This window comes from Eubalaena glacialis, chromosome 3 (genome assembly GCF_028564815.1).
Source record: "Eubalaena glacialis isolate mEubGla1 chromosome 3, mEubGla1.1.hap2.+ XY, whole genome shotgun sequence".
Taxonomy (NCBI): domain Eukaryota; kingdom Metazoa; phylum Chordata; class Mammalia; order Artiodactyla; family Balaenidae; genus Eubalaena; species Eubalaena glacialis.
Window position 1 is genome coordinate 6,099,926 of NC_083718.1, and position 16,699 is coordinate 6,116,624.

A 16,699-nucleotide genomic window follows, 5' to 3' on the forward strand; every position below is an offset into this window, starting at 1 on the left:
GTGTGCCTACCCATCTTCCTAACTATCCAGTGGCTTATACTCTGCCTTAAATATATTTAAGATAATTGAATATTTATGATACGTAACTTAGACAAATACATAGATATCTTAAAAGGCTGGAAAAGGAATTTCTGTAGTTTAAACATTGAATAGCACATCTTCTTGGTCATCATAATCAAGCTGTGTCTGCTTGTTCTGTATAGAAGTTGCAAGGAGTATCCAGAAGCATACAGGGACTTTTTTTGACAGCTTTATAAAGGTGTAATTTACATACCATAAAATTCATTCATGTTAAGTGTAAAATTCAATCATTTTTAATATATTTACAAAGCTCTGCAATCATCACCACAGTCCAGTTTTAGAACATTTTCATCACCGCATTCCTACCATCAGTCCCAAGCAACCATTAATATGCTTTCTGTGTCTCTTCTGGACATTTCACATAAACAGAATCATACAATATGTAGTCTTTTACATCAGGCTTCTTTCACTCATCATCTTTTTTTGGCTTGTTCGTATTTTAACATGCGTCAGTACTAGATTCCTTTTTAGCTGATTTTTTATGTTGCAAATCTCATTTCCCTCCAACATTGCACATATATGCATGCTTCATAGCCTTACTTATTTTTTTTTTTTTTTTAGCTAGTAGCAGTGCTATTTCTAATGCTATTTTAGCAATTCTACTTTGGGAACATCTTATAACAATTTCTATGCTGTTCCCTTACTTTCATATCATCAGTAGCTTTGTACAGATAATCGATCTACTTAGAGACTCATTTTTAGGGGCACCTAGCAATGGTTAACTCCTCAAGTCTTTCCTGTATACAGTGTCCCTCTGTATCCACAAGTTCCACATTTGTGGATTCAACCAATCACAGATTAAAAATATTTGGGAAAAAATTTCTGGAAAGTTCCAAAAAACAAAACTTGAATTTGCCGCATACAAGCAACTATTTACATAGCCTTTGCAACTTATTTATAGCTATTTTTATAGCATTTACATTGTATTAGGTACTATAAGTAATCTAGAGATGATTTCAAGTATACAGAAGGATGTGCATAGGTTATATGCAAATATGAATACAATGCCATTTTATATAAGGGACTTGAGCATCTGTGGATTTTGGTATCTGTGGGGATCCTGGAACCAGACCCCAGGGGATACTGAAGGATGACTGTGTATGGAACACACACACACGGAATATATACACGTATATCTATACCACATGTATATACTGAAAAATGTCTCTCTGTTAAAAAAAAAAAAAAAGACTACTGACTATTGCTATTTTTTTGAATTTTATTTTATTTATTTATTTTTATACAGCAGGTTCTTATTAGTTATCTATTTTAAACATATTTGTGTATACATGTCAATCCCAATCTCCCCATTCATCCCACCACCACCCCCTGACAACTGCTGTTTTGATGGGGAATAGATCTAGTGAATTCTGGTGTCTATGTTTCCTTGACACGCATTCAAAATGTTTGTGTAAGTCACCCATGAAATTCAGTCTATTTATTTTACATGCTATTCAAATATACTTCGTGATATTTTGGCTACAATTTTTGGCTACTAATCAAAATAAGACTATATCTGTTTGATGTAGAAAAAAAACTTAAAAATTATATTTTCTCAACCAAAATATTGTTCAATATAAGATCCCAACTACTAAGTGGCTTTATGAAATGTGCTTTGGTTTTCAAGAGAGTCATGATGAGGAGCAGTGTGCCTAATTTGAAAGTTTTAATTGTAATTCACATGTGTTTCTTTAGCATTTGTGGAATCCAACATCTGGAACGAATAGGAAAGAAGCTGAATCTCTTCGACTCCCTTTATTTCTGCATTGTGACGTTTTCTACTGTGGGCTTTGGGGATGTCACTCCAGAAACATGGTCGTCCAAGCTTTTTGTTGTTGCCATGATCTGTGTCGCTCTTGTGGTTCTCCCCATACAGGTAAACACAACCATGTTAAATTTTATAGGAACCTGCAAAGTCTTATGAAATCAAATCTTCCACATTTAATAAAAAAATGCAGGGTGGCTTTTTAACCTAACAATAATATATTAACACCTGCTATTATTCCATCCAGTCAATTAATTACAATTGTATCAGAAATGCCTTTTTGCATTGTATTAGAAACTGAGTTTTTTTTCCCTCCAGTCACAATTGATAGCTCACATTTCATTTCAATGCTTCAAGGTGCTTTCTTTCAAAAGTAGAGTATTTATGTTAATTATAGGATTGTAGGATAGTATATTTTTAAATTATAGAATGATAGCTCAAGGAAATATACTTGTGAAGGGTTGATTTCTCTTGAGTCTTGAAAATACATCTAAAAGCCATATGTTGTAATGAATAAAAATTGTTTCCATAAGCTGGTCAACTAAAACAAAATCTGAAGATGATACATAGCTATGATGCAGCATTTTGGAGAATGGATAAGGAGATAGCAAAGGGACAGAGATATAAAATGAGACTAAAGATACATAGAGGCAATCTTCAACTTTTTCCTGCAATGAACTCTGGGTGTCCATGGGTGGGCAGGTCAGAAACAGGATGTGGCCAATACAAATCAAACTTGCATGTTCCATTACAGAACCATTGGCCACAGTGTATCGAAATATACTTTACATAGGTATAAAAATGATCTTCCCGTTCCTATCCAATCATACATGTCATCCTTAATGACACCCCTCCCCTATACACTCCACAACCCTTAGATACCAGCTACTAAATAACTAGAATGTGGCCTTTCGTTTGTGGTAAGGGTATCTCCCCTTGCAGGAGATGTGGGCTGAAGTTGATATAAGAATGTGGGAGAAAAAGTGAGGCTTTTCTCTTTGACTCAGTGCATGACATATATAGCTGCATACCCTACTGGACAGAGCAGAGGCACGGACCTCTTAGTGCCCTGCTATGATACAATAGGAAAATCATATTACTGTGTTTCCTGAAGACCTGAAGGCCCTGGGAGGCATTAGCAAGCTCTGCAGCCATCCTGTGAAGAACCTCTTGTTGAAGGGAACACTGATCATTTGAATCTCAAAGACTTTCATCTAAGAAACTGAGTATACTTAGTAAACAGCAAATGTATTGCATTGATTTTTATTTTCCTGTCCAGTGTCTTTCATTCACATGTGGAAAATGCATTACAGTTTGAACAGCTGGCCTATTTGTGGATGGAGAGACAAAAGTCAGGTGGAAACTATAGTCGACACAGAGCTCAAACTGAAAAGCACGTTGTTCTGTGTGTCAGCTCGCTGAAGATTGATTTACTCATGGACTTTTTGAATGAATTCTATGCTCATCCGAGACTCCAGGTACCTTTAAACAGATCATACCTACTAACATTGTTAAAGTCAGTTAATCATGGTGCAGCCTGTGTTCTGGAGGATTTTTATTTATACACTCAAATTTAGAAAGAGAAAATGAAGAACTACAAATATAACCAGGAACATAGAAAAAAATGCTGGAGGAATACACAGTATGTTAAGTTTCCTTCTGTATCTATACTGAAAGACAGATGGAATTATGTTACTGCTACAAAGAAAGGTTTTCTTTGATTAAAATGATTGCTTTTTTCTCCCTTGGGTAATGCATAAATGATATTTTTATGAAACAGTGAAATTTAACATAAAATATAATAAAACAATAAAAGAATCATTTCAATATCATCTGCTCACTTGAATATTTCAGAATTTTATCAAGTGTTGCTGATAGAAATGTGGAAGTCTGGAAGTTCCATTTTTCCTTTTGTTTCCTGGAGTGAAACTAGGTCTTATTTATAGTAACAATAAATGACCAGAATTTGGGAAATAACTTGCTGATTGAGATCATAAATTCAGAAAAATCTGTTCTTCTGTCTATGCAGACAAAGTCCTCAGATACTTCTTCCACTTGCTATGGTTCTGGGTCAGTGTAGACTTAGGTCATCTCCTTTGCTGCTCAAGGCACTTAATCTAGTCCAAACAGCAAAGAGCTACTTGAATTTCTTGTGTTTTCCCAATAAATTTGTGGCAAGAGTTTGGATAATCCTGAGGTCAAGACAGTGCTGAGTACATCAATTATCTCTCCCTTAAATAAAGAGATTTTTTTCTTGAATATTTTAGAGAACTTTCAAAATACTATTTTTTGGATTAAAAAAATCTAATTTAGAAGTGATACTTATATAATATATTCTTCTGTTTTTGCATAAATTATTTTTCATTTTTTGCAGGAATTCCATATTTAATGGTTAGGTTTTTTATTATTCATATTAAATAATTTCAGATGCTTATTATAACCCACAAAGAAAATCTATTTTGGGGAAAATTCGATCCTTCCAAATTTTGATCCCTAGTAATTTATTTTGTCTAATATCAATATGCAGAATTCTTAGCACTGCAAAAATTCCTACTAGATATATTATAAAGTGATAAAATGGTGAATGTTTACCAGAGAATTTGAATTCTTACAGATAAATTATTTTAAATTCTTATAGATTTTAAGTTCTTACAGGTTGTTTTTTATTTTCTCCAAAAGACCATTATTTTGAAATATTTTGATCTCAAAATTTTAAATTTAAGTTACTTTGTCACTATTATCAATATTTTTGTGAATCTTTTTCCATTCAGATATTCATCAGAATATTTTCAATATTATCAGTTCATAATAATATTACCAAATGATACAAATCACTGTCACAGTTTTTATTCTAAAAGTAACAATTCGAAGTATGAATTGATCCTTAGGACTTCTGGCTGGTATGCAATTTATCTTTTAGAATCAGCCTGAAGTCGTAACCGAAAACTTCATAGACTGGAAGTGTGTGCTGAGTATAAGCACCGATTACCTTCCCTTCCTGGTACTAATAAAATTGAAAAAGATCAGGATGAATATATTGATTTATGAGATTTTTATATGTCTGTTATGTTTATTACTGTATCATTTTATTTAACACTAGGTTTTAAATGCAAACTTTTATTTGTTAGTAAGAGTTAATTTCTACTTTATCATATTTCAAAATGTTCTTAGATACTCTATTTACCTATGTAGTATAAAACAAAGCATTATTGTCTCTATCCCATGGCCCACTTTGTTTTGAGTAGGATTATTATGTGGTGATTTTGTGTCCTACTGAAATGGATGTGCAGGTCCGAAGGGTCCTACAGATTCCGATGTGGTCACAAAGAGTCATCTACCTTCAAGGTTCAGCCCTTAAAGATCAGGATCTGTTGCGAGCTAAGTGAGTATATCTCTTCAATATTTTCCATCTTGTAGTGTTTTAATATCTTTTCTCTCCTCCAAATTTTAGCAGTTTTCAGTGTTGCAAGGTGTGTTTTTGAATACAGGCTTTTGCTTTAGTCCCACTGCTGGTCAAATTGGAAGGTTAAAAATATAAAATCCACGTATTTGCTCCTCTTTCTCAGGGCAGGGATATTCGGCAGACCACATCCACACAACACGGTGAGAAGTGTGGTGTCGTGTAATTATCTCAGGCTGCTGGGAGGTGAGCTGAGTTATCCAGACTCAAGGAGAGTCATCTCCAAATCCCTGGATACTGTTTTTATTCCACAGATAAAAATCTTGGGCTAAAATTGTGTGAGATGCCAAAGCAGTTCGCGTCAGGGTTTAAACTTAAGGAGCTTGTATTATATACTGGGCAGGTAACACTTGTGTTGCCTGGTGTCTGACATGAAAGAGTCCTTGGGGACTGAAAGAATCAGAAAGGTGACAGGGGTCTTAGTTTCTCTCTTCTTGTTGTGTAGATGCCAGCCCACCTGGCTTAAAGGTGACATAGTCTTACACATTTGTCACAGGTCATGAGGGTCATTTCATGGGGGCAGAGTGAGAGGATTGTTGGTTAGACTGTAGACACTGGGGAATCAGGGCATCTGCAAAACAGCATCCTTAGTTTCAGAAGCCAGAAGAGATCCTTAGCGCAGGTAGCTTTGCTCAATGTTTTCTCTTGTTTTACAAGTTTTAAACATATCTTCATGTTTATCCTTGAGTTGTCTTACAAACTCTTTTAGGTTTAAAAGTATCTTCCCTCAATTTCATAACATAAGTGTTGTTTGTTGTTCTTTGTTGTTGTTTCGGTTTTTTTCCAGAACGCTTGAGTATGTGTGTTAGTGTGTGTGTTGGTGCATGTTCTCCATGTGTTTGTGTGTGTATGGTGGAGGGGGTGTGTGGGTGACGGAAAAGAACAGAAGAAAATTTCCAAACCCCTTTTTGCTGCTTACTCCTGCAAAAGATGACTAGATAGCTCATAACAGGAACTCTGACATTAGTTTTGATTTATATATAATAGGTCAGTTTAACTGAGATTTTTCCAAAGATTTAATAACTTCTGAAACAAAAAAGTCAGTAGAAACTGTCAGGATATAATGAATGGTACATAATTGGAAAACTAAGCTTCTTCGAGAATATATTGGATGGGCCAAAAAGTGCCTTCAGTTTTTTAAGTAAAAATAAAAGACACATTTTTCATTTTCACCAAGAACTTTATTGAACCACGTATTCAGCTTTTTGTTCCACTACCTTCTGCCATTTTTCAGGCAACTTCATAATTCCATCTTCCCAAAACTTTTTATCTTTTTGAGCAAAGAACTGTTCCAGGTGCCTTTTACAGTCTTCCAGGGAATTGAAATTTTTTCCATTAAGAGAATTTTTAAAGACTGAAATAAATGGAAATCTGAAGGGGCAATGTCTGGAATACGACGGATGAATCATAACTTCCCAGCCAACCTGTAACAGTTTTTGCCTGGTCATCAAAGAAACATGAGGTCTTGCGTTATCCTGATGGAAGATTATGCGTTTTATATTAACTAATTCTGGACGCTTTTCATCGAGTGCTGCTTTCAGTTGGTCTAATTGGGAGCAATACTTGTTGGAATTAATTGTTTGGTTTTCCGGAAGGAGCTCATAATAGAGGACTCCCTGCCAATCCCACCATATACACAGCATCACCTTCTTTGGATGAAGACTGGCCTTTGGTGTGGTTGGTGGTGGTTCATTTCGCTTGCCCCACGATCTCTTCCATTCCACATTATTGTACAGTATCCACTTTTCTTTGCCCGTCACAATTTGTTTTAAAAATGGAACGTTTTCATTACGTTTCAGTAGAGAATCGCATGTGGAAACATGGTCAAGGTTTTTTTCACTTAATTTATGTGGAACCCAAACATCAAAGCGATTCGCATAACTAAGCTGGTGCAGATGATTTTCAACGCTTGATTTGGTTATGTCGGCTACCTCCCGCGTGGTATAACGTTGATTGTTCTCGGTTATTGTTTCAATTTGATCCTTATCAACTTCAACTGGTCTACCCGACTGTGGAGCGTCGTCTAGCAAGAAATCTCCAGCACGAAACTTCGCAAACCACTTTTGACACGTTCAATCAGTTGCAGCACCTTCTCCATACTAGAGCCATCATACCCAAAAGACTGAACGAACCTTTTGGCCCACCCAATATTAGTATTTGTTGTGGATTACATACTTCATATACGTTGTCACTATACATGACAGTTCTAGAATAAGTCAGATTCTCCCAGTACCTCAAGTAAAACACAGGTGTTTGCTATTTGCTATCTACACTCATTATTTGGGAACCATAAGGAAATAGTTGCTTAGATAGTAATATAACTTGGATCTTTATATTCATCTGCATAGATAATCAATATGCTTAATTTATTATAATGAGTTCTTCATACGGTAAGAATGAGTCATGCACATATTATGGTCAGTATGAATTTCTGTGATAAATGAAGTCTTTTGACTACCTAATAAATTAATCTAAGCCATTAGGATTGGCTATTAGTATCTTAGCTCGATACTACCTAGGATTAACACACTCATTTAGTATTAATAGTGTTAATAATGGTTTCTTAGCAAAATCAGTCACATTTGCAAGAAGCATTCCTCCATAAGAAAAAAAAAGAAAAGTGTGGATGAGTGAGAGGTAGCAGGCTGGTAATTCTCAAAAAGCTGAATTAAGAAAGAAGGTACCATTTCTATGTTCATTTCTTATCCTATGTCACATGAAGATTTGGGATTTAATGTTAACTAATACATTCTTCAATACAATTCCCCATGCAAGAAACAAGGAGTAGGATTCTCCAAACCAGTTCCAAAGGTTAGTTGTATGAGTTTTGAATTGCTTTGTTGAACATGACATTTAGAAAATGTTATACAATGCTCATAGTGTTTTAATAACCATGACTACTTAACATTTTTCCAGAACTGTTTGGTTTGGTCTAATTCCATGGATTTTTCATAGAAAATATTTTTGGGAAAAATTCTTTTATCATAATGAACCAGAAAGATAAATAATTCCTTATTTTGAAAATACATAGTTTTATATTTTTAGAACATTACTTATCAAGCACTGAAGCGTAATTACTGTTTATCACTACATTTAAGAAATATAGAACTTTAGCATGAAAGGAAAGGGTTTGGAACAGTTGATGATTCATCTCCAGGAAATATAAATGTACAGTAGAGTTTGGCTTACAAATACTAAGCAGCTTTGTTTCCTCTCTCTTAGTTTTGTTGACATACTGAAGCCAAAATGTAATCCATCTAAACTAAAGGCTAATACAACTCCCTCAATTTACACAAAGTATATATATGAAAAAAATATATAATTATAAAAGAGAAAATAAAATTTGACTTTTTTTAACTTCTGTCATTATAAGCTGTTGAGTTATATCGCCAATCTACAACAATTATTTTGTTTACAGTCAAATATAGTCACGATCCTAGAAATCCTACTTTCATTTAAACCTAAGGATGTCCGTAGTTTACACGTATACTTTATATGCACTGGAATTCTATTTTGCAGATAATGCATAGATATGCACAGATATGTCAGTGTGTGATTATTTTATTTTTCCATCTGCATTTAGGATGGATGATGCTGAGGCCTGTTTTATTCTGAGCAGCCGTTGTGAAGTAGATAGGACATCCTCTGTAAGTTTCTAAAATCTCTTTTTGTAAATTGTTCTTTTTGCCTTAGAAAATTTTTAATTTATTTATTTTTTAATCTGCCAACATTAAATATTGATGACCTTAAAATTTTACTGAACGGAAGTAAATATCTCTAAACTATCTTGCCAAAATATAAGAATAGTTGCATCATTGACTGTATCAACGAAAGTATTCTTGAAGTAGTTATCACTAATCCCTGGGTTTTCTGTTGATCAAAATGAAATGAGTCATGTATAAACAGAACTAGATCATTTTTAATTAAATATATCCTATGCTATGTGATTTTGTTCAAATGATCTCAATTTCCTCAACTTAAAAACAAGGCAGATGGATCAGTCAGTCTGCATAAAATCAGTTGGAGAGTTTCTAAAAAAATATGCATTTGTGAAAGTTCTATTCAGGATATGCAGAGTGGGGATTGGGAAGCTGTGTATTTTTAAAAGATCTCCAGGTGATTTTGAAGCACCTCCCAATTTGGAAATCTCTGGCTTATATGATGTCCATGATACATTTTTTAGGTCTGAAGTTCTATAAACTCATAATTAAATTAAATCTTATAATTTACCAAATTATAACTTCTATTTTTTAAATGCATTTTAATTTTATTACTTTTAAAAAGTGCTTTATTATTCTATGTTGAGGATGTACTGTTAACTCCTGTGTTTCTAAGCCAGTAAGTTCATCGCTAGTCATACCTGTGGTACACAGACAGATGAGAACCTTGGTGACTTCTGTAGTGATTGGGGAAAAGGCAAAATATGTCTGGGTCTTTTAGGGACATGATTTGCACTTTTCTGGAGCATCTAATAGGTGTGCTCTGGTACATTACTTTAGAATTTCAAGTCCTGAATGTGACAGGCTTTGTGCTGTTCTCACTCTAATTTAACTAAAATTTTTACTCATTTTTAAACCAACTTACTCATCCTTCATTTGAAGAGGACTATTATGTGTTGAATTGTGTCCCTCAAAAACTCGTGTGTTGAAGTCCAAGCCTCCAGTACCTCATAATGTGAACTTACTTGGTGATAAGGTCTTAATAGAGATAATCAACTTATAATGAGTTTATTAGAGTGGGTCTTAGTCCCATATGAGCTGTGTCCTTGTAAAAAAGGGAAATGTGGTGACAGACAGATAACAGGGAGAATGCCACGTGCACATTAAGACAGTCTTCTCTAAGCCAGGAGAGAGACCTGGGACACACACTCCCCTCACAGCCCTCAGGAGGAACCAACCTTACCAACACCTTGATTTTGGACCCTGGCCTCCAGGAAGATGAGACAATAAATTTTCGTTAAGCCACCCAGTTTGTGGTATTTGTTATTGCAGCCCTAGCAAACTAACGCAAGGCCATAGACCAAACAAATGATTGCAAAATTTGTAAAATATTTCTTTTTAAAATATATATATTTTAAAATTTACTTTCTCCCCTCCTCCTCCACAGTTACTGTCTTAATTCAGACCAGATTCTCCTCGGTCCACTTATACACTATTGCAATGGTTTCTTAATTGTTTCCACACATTAGATGCTCCAAACATATTTATTGAATAAGTGAACTGGAATTGAACATACTCTACCTTATGTTTCTATAATTATTTAACTTATGTAATTGTGAATCTTGGGCCTCTCCAGTGGCAACTTAGTTTCAAAATACTTCCAGTCTTCCAGTATCTATGTAACAAGGGGGAGTAAACATTAGGAAATAATTACCTAATGTCTTTTAGACTACCCTTTACAAGGTGAATTCGTATGCTTTCTATTAAACAAATGCATTCCATTTCCTCCTGACACTCTAGTAAATTTACAAGATATGCATAAAGAGACTTCACTCATCAAGACAAAGGAGATGGTAGATGAGGTGACCTTAATACAAGTTTGGAAGCTAGAAAGCAGATGGATGGGTGGTAACTGACTTAACAGACAGAAGGAAGGTAACATTTAAGTTGAGAGAGGAAACAAATCAGAAGCAGGCTCTTTTTTGCAATGGAGCCTCGAAAATCGCAGGAAATAGAGGCACCAGATGCCTCTGCAAGTAGGGTTATACATGGTACTAAATATATGAACAGTGATTAAAAGTCTGGAGGAGAAGCAGTTAGATTCCCTGAACCCCTCCACACATCCATGGCTGGTCCCTTTCCCCATCCTGGGAAAATAGGTTTACTATTTGGCGAATTTGGCCAAAATAAACACTTTCTGGCTGCCCAGGAAGAAAGGGTGGGAAATTAGCCTGTGGCAGAAACTCCTGACCCACTGATGCCCCCTGGGAATGAAGCATTGGAAGCGAAATCCTCTGATTCTGTGCAGTTTCAGAGAAGGTCAGTGTGAGTTACTGAAGCAGTTGGGGGACAGGAAACACAGGAGACTGTTTCCTCTGCCCACTTATGGTGGAGACAGCTCAGGCTACTGTGTGATCCAGATGGTGGGGTGGGGACCCTCCAGGAACACCCAGCAGGGCTCCCTTGGTATTGGGCTTGTTGGTGCAGCAAGACTGGTTGGTAGACACACATCAGGACTGGAAGCATTCTTGGCCAAGCGTGTGTGTGTGTGTGTGTGTGTGTGTGTGTACATAGGATGTGAAACTAAGCTTCCTGCATTCACTCAGGTCCCAAACAGCTTTTGAGTACTTCACTCCTACATATGTTCAAACAACAGTGATCACTAGACATTTAAGGAATTTCCTAACAAGAAAAAGAAGGACCCAAGTAACAGACATACAAAAAGCATACAGAAAAGAGGAATTAAGGGAAAACACAAATACCGCCATAGAATTCTGGAAGAATAAATAAATTTCAAAATATGTAATAAATATCCTATTTTTAGTAATTTAGTAATTGAGAAGATGAGAAGAGTATACATATATAAAACAAGAATAGTAGGCTATAGAACAAGACAAATCAAAACAAGAACATTCAGTGAACCAAAAAGAGCTTCTGGAAATTAAATATAGGTAACAAATGAAAAATAAAATGTTTAGAAGATAAATCGAAGGACATTGAAAGAATGAAGAGTAATAAAATGAACAATAAAACCAAATAATGGAAAAGAGGAGTCAAAACAAGAGAAAATTAAAGGAGTAGTCAGGAAGAAACAATATCCATATAGTAAGAATTTAAGGAACAAGGTCTAGAAAATGGGGGAAATTATTAGCAAAAATATAAAACAAAATAAAAATTTTAAAAAACCCCAGAAATTAAAACAAATTTCTCAGACTGAAGTTGTCAAATCGAGAGGGCCCACTTATTAGAGATTAATGACTAAAAAAGTTATGCTTGCCAGAGAAATTGAGATACGAGAAGGACCAAGAGGAAGAAAAGAATGAAAATGAAGAGAAGGTAAAGTAGAAGAAAACACTCAAAACCAAGGATGGAGAATTAGAATGTTTTCAGACTTAGCAGTAATACCAGAAACCAGAATACAGTGGGTCAAGGCTTTCAAAATTCTGAGGGAAAATACTTTTCCACTTGGAATTCTGTATCCTGGCAAAACTTCAGTAATGTCGTGATCCAAGCGTGGGTTGGAAGAAGAATTTCCAGACCGGAAGTATTTTAGAAAAGAAAGTTTATTGAGAAGAAAGAGCAGAGTTGGTGAGGGGCGCTGCAAATACAGCGGGCCGACTTCCTGAGACCAGGAAGAGCCGACCTCCTTTGTGGGCTAGTGGCCAACTTTTATAGCCTCAAGACAAAGAAAATTCCTGCTGGCAGGATGGCATTAGGTGATTGGTCAGGATGCTACAAGGTTACTACATGGTGATTATTTTACCTAATATGGAGTTGGGGGGCTGTCCAGCTTAGATTAGGAAAGCACATGGCAACAGTTGCTATGGGGCCTCAGTTAATTCCAGAATTTTTGTCCTGTGTCCTTGATGTAGGGTGTCCTTGATGTAGGGCTCCACAAGTAAGAAGATAGAAAGATATTTACAGATATTAAAAAGTTTCAAGAATGCACAGCCTCTCAGGAGGCTGCTGGGAGATATGTATTACCAAAACTAGGGAGTGAGTGAAGACAGAATACAACTCAGGGGAGGGAATGGGAATTCCCAAGGTTATGGTCAAAGCAGATTCTGGGACAAAAGCAAGAAGGGAGTGCAAGAAGGGAGGTCTGCCTCTGGAAAAAGATGAAATCAACGTTCCCTGATGTGGTTGAATATACGGAGAGGAAGTTTCCACTTCTGGGCAGAAAACAAATAAAGAAATAATGGCTGAAATTTTTGCAACTATGATAAAAATTATAAAACCACAGATTCATAAAACAAATCTAAAATATGATTACTTAAAAGACTGCACTGGAACTTGTAATAATCAAATTTCTGAAAATCAATAAGGTAAACTTATGTGGCTATAAGATGCATTACATACAGAGGAATAAACAATTTTAATCAGAAGACAATTGGACAACTGTTTTAGAGTGCTTTGAAAAATTGTCAATGTACTATTTCATTTCTTGTAAAAATATCTCACAAAAAGGAAGCCATGATAAAAACATTTTTATATAAACAAAACCTACGAGCATTTATTGCCAACAGATGACATTTTTTAAAAAGTTAAAGTTCTTCAACAAAAAGAAATGATGTCTTCTGAGAACTTAGATTTATACGAAGAAATAAAGAGGGCAAAAATGGTAAATATGTAGGTAAATATAAATGACTTTAATTTTTTAAATATAATTTATTGTTTAAGGCAAAAAAAGTAGTTGTGGAATTTGTAAGAAATGTATAAGTGAAATTAATGGCAATAGTATGACAAAGATTGGAAAGGGATGGTGGAAATATACTGTAATAAGATTCTTGCGCTTTACATATTATTTGAATGAAGAGTTTGATAGAGATTTATGTTACAAAACAGAATGACCATGATAAAGATAAAACAGAAGACAAAATGGTATAGTAAAAATATTTACTTAATCTGAAAAAAGTCAGGAAAAGAACAAAAAACAAATGGGACAAGTAGAAAACAACAAGATAGTAAACTTAAACCCAACCATATCAATAACTCTGTGAATTATGAATGGACTAAATTCACTATTGAATGGTAGGGATCTTCATACTGGATAAGTAAAAGAAAGACCAAATGAAGTACTATCCACAGAAATTTCACTCAAAAGGAAAACGTACAATTAGGTTAAAAGTAAGAGGATGGAAAAAGATATACTGTGTGTACACTAGTCATACAAAAGCTGGAATGGCCATATAAAATAAAGAAGACTTCAAAGGCAGGAACTTATAACAGAGATAAAGAGAAATATTTTATATTTATTAAACGATTAATTCATGAAGAAGACATAACTCTCCTAAGTGTGTATGCACCTTATAATAAAATCTCAAAATTTATGAAGTATGAAACAACAGAACAGAAAGGAAACATAAAAAGGTACAATTATTGTTAGAAATTTCAGTATTTCTCAGTAATTAATAGAACAAATAGAAAATCATTCAGGTTATTAAAAACTTGAACTCATTTTCATCAATTAGATCAATTGACATACGGAACATTACACTCAGCTGCAGAATACACGTTCTTTTCTAGTGCATATGGAACATTCACAAAGATGGACCATGTGCTGGACCATAAAAGAAATGACAGAAAAGATAAAAGAATTAAAAAACATGCAGAGTATGTTCTCTGATCATAATAGAATTTAATAAGAAACCAATTATAAAACTATAGCAGGAAAATACCCACATATTTAAAAATTAAATTATACATTTTTAACCCATGGATAAAATATGAAATAACAAGGAGAATTAGAAATATTTTAATTGAATTGTGATGAAAAATGCAACATTTCAAAATTTGTAGGATGCAGCTCAAGTAGTGCCGAAAGAGGGATTCATAGTTTTAAATTCTTGTATTAGAAAAGAAGTTTAAAAATTGAATAGCAAAGAGGAAGTGGAGACAACAATTACAGTCTTTAGAAGTGCTTTCTATAAGTGGGAGCAGAGAAATAGGGCAGCAACTGATGGGTAATATTTGCTCATTTGTTCAAGTGGGAAAATTTTTTTCCATTTCTTTTTTTTTAATTTATTTTTTATCGACGTATAGTTGAATTACAATGTTGTGTTAATTACTGCTGTACAGCAAAGTGATTCAGTTATACATATATATAGATTCTTTTCCATATTCTTTTCCATTATGGTTTATCACAGGATATTGAATACAGTTCCCTGTGCTCTGCAGTAGGACCTTGTGGTTTATCCATCCTATACATAATAGTTTGCATCTGCTAATCCCAAACTCCCAATCCTTCCCTCTCCCACCCCCTTCCCCTTGACAACCACCAATCTATTCTGTACGTCCCTGATTCTGTTTCTGTTTCACAGACAGATTCATTTGTGTCATATTTTATATTCCTAAGTGGGAAAATTTTTAGCAAGTCTTATATGCTAAAGGAAGTGATCTACCAGAGAGAGTAAAATGAATGATGCAGGAAAAGGAAAATTGGAAGATTTTCCTTTGATAAGTAAATGGGTAGAATGCTCATGTATTTTAAAAACAGGGAAGACAAGCTACATAGATCCAGAGACAAGTATATGGTCAAATGTGATAGAGAGAGCTTTGGAAGTCCTTCTCTTACCGTTTCTATGTTGGTTTTTATTATTATTATTTTTTTTTATAGCAGTTGAAATCGTCAGATGGTAGAGGTTTGAGGAGAGAGAAGAAGATATGAAATAGTTCTCTAAAATAGTGGGAGAAGGGATGGATTGGACAGATGTGGAATTCCTGGGCAAGGCTCACCTCCGGGATGATGTTATGGGCTATGAATTTAAAGAAGGACCTATTTATCATCTATTTGTGTTTACGCCCAGCCAACCGTTCTTTGTTCTTTGCGGTAGGTGGATCGTTGGATTCAGCAAGGTTGTAATTTTGCCTATAGAGTAGGCCTGGGTGAGGGAGGCAAGCAAACGGACTGTTTATACAAGGGTTTGGTTATTTTGGTGAAACGTTTGATGTAAGCTGATAAGCAAAACGAAGATGAGGGTATAGAGGTAACAGGGAATGAAAATCGGTAGTGTCAATAGATTGAATTTGCTTATGATGTCAGACACTCATTGGAATCACCGTCCTAGACAGTGAGCTGGGAAGTAAGGGGCAGTGAAAGGACGGAAGGAGGGTGTCTTATATTGTGGTATGTTTTCCAAGGTTCAGACACTTTACTTTTGAACATCTTGTTCACTCAATCTATCAGTAGATGTGTTCAATTTAAAGATTTGTTCAAAGCTAAGTCTCTTCTCTGAGTCGTTATAATGCAGGAAGCATAACTGATTTACCTTTTGGATAGCCTTTCTTTGCAATGGTGAAAGAATTTGATTTTCTTAGCTGAACTAGGCATATGAATTTTTACTTAAAGTGATCTGGTTCTGAAAAAACCAATAGTGTCTGCTTTTCTCTTTTAGCTTTTTTGGCACTACTGATTTTTAGACTTCTTGGGAATAAAAAGAGAAAAGAACTACACAATAACAGCCTCATTTATTAGCCATCACTAAATATCAGTTACAGGCTAGAGACTACTTATATATATTTATACATATTATGCATGTGATGTATTTCTCACAACAATCCTGCAAGGAAGTTCTTACTAGCTCCAATTGGTAGATTAACAAACCAAGGCTCAGGTTAGCTATTTTATTTAATCTTCTAGGGATATAGGGTTAGTAGCTCACTGACCTTGTATTTATACCCTACTCTGTGTCAAAGAAAAACTGTACCAGACAGAGTTAAACAGGCAAGGAAGAC

General features: G+C 34.9%; 1 protein-coding gene across 1 annotated transcript in view; it reads left to right on the forward strand.

Moving 5' to 3' along the window:
* Positions 1–16,699, forward strand: part of KCNT2 (potassium sodium-activated channel subfamily T member 2) — a 379,130-nt gene that overhangs the window by 189,704 nt on the left and 172,727 nt on the right. Inside the window, exons 9-12 of the mRNA XM_061185285.1 lie at positions 1,777–1,957; positions 3,160–3,324; positions 5,092–5,228; positions 8,890–8,953. Of these exons, the coding sequence (XP_061041268.1) occupies positions 1,777–1,957; positions 3,160–3,324; positions 5,092–5,228; positions 8,890–8,953 (547 nt within the window). The remainder of the gene's footprint in view (positions 1–1,776; positions 1,958–3,159; positions 3,325–5,091; positions 5,229–8,889; positions 8,954–16,699) is intronic.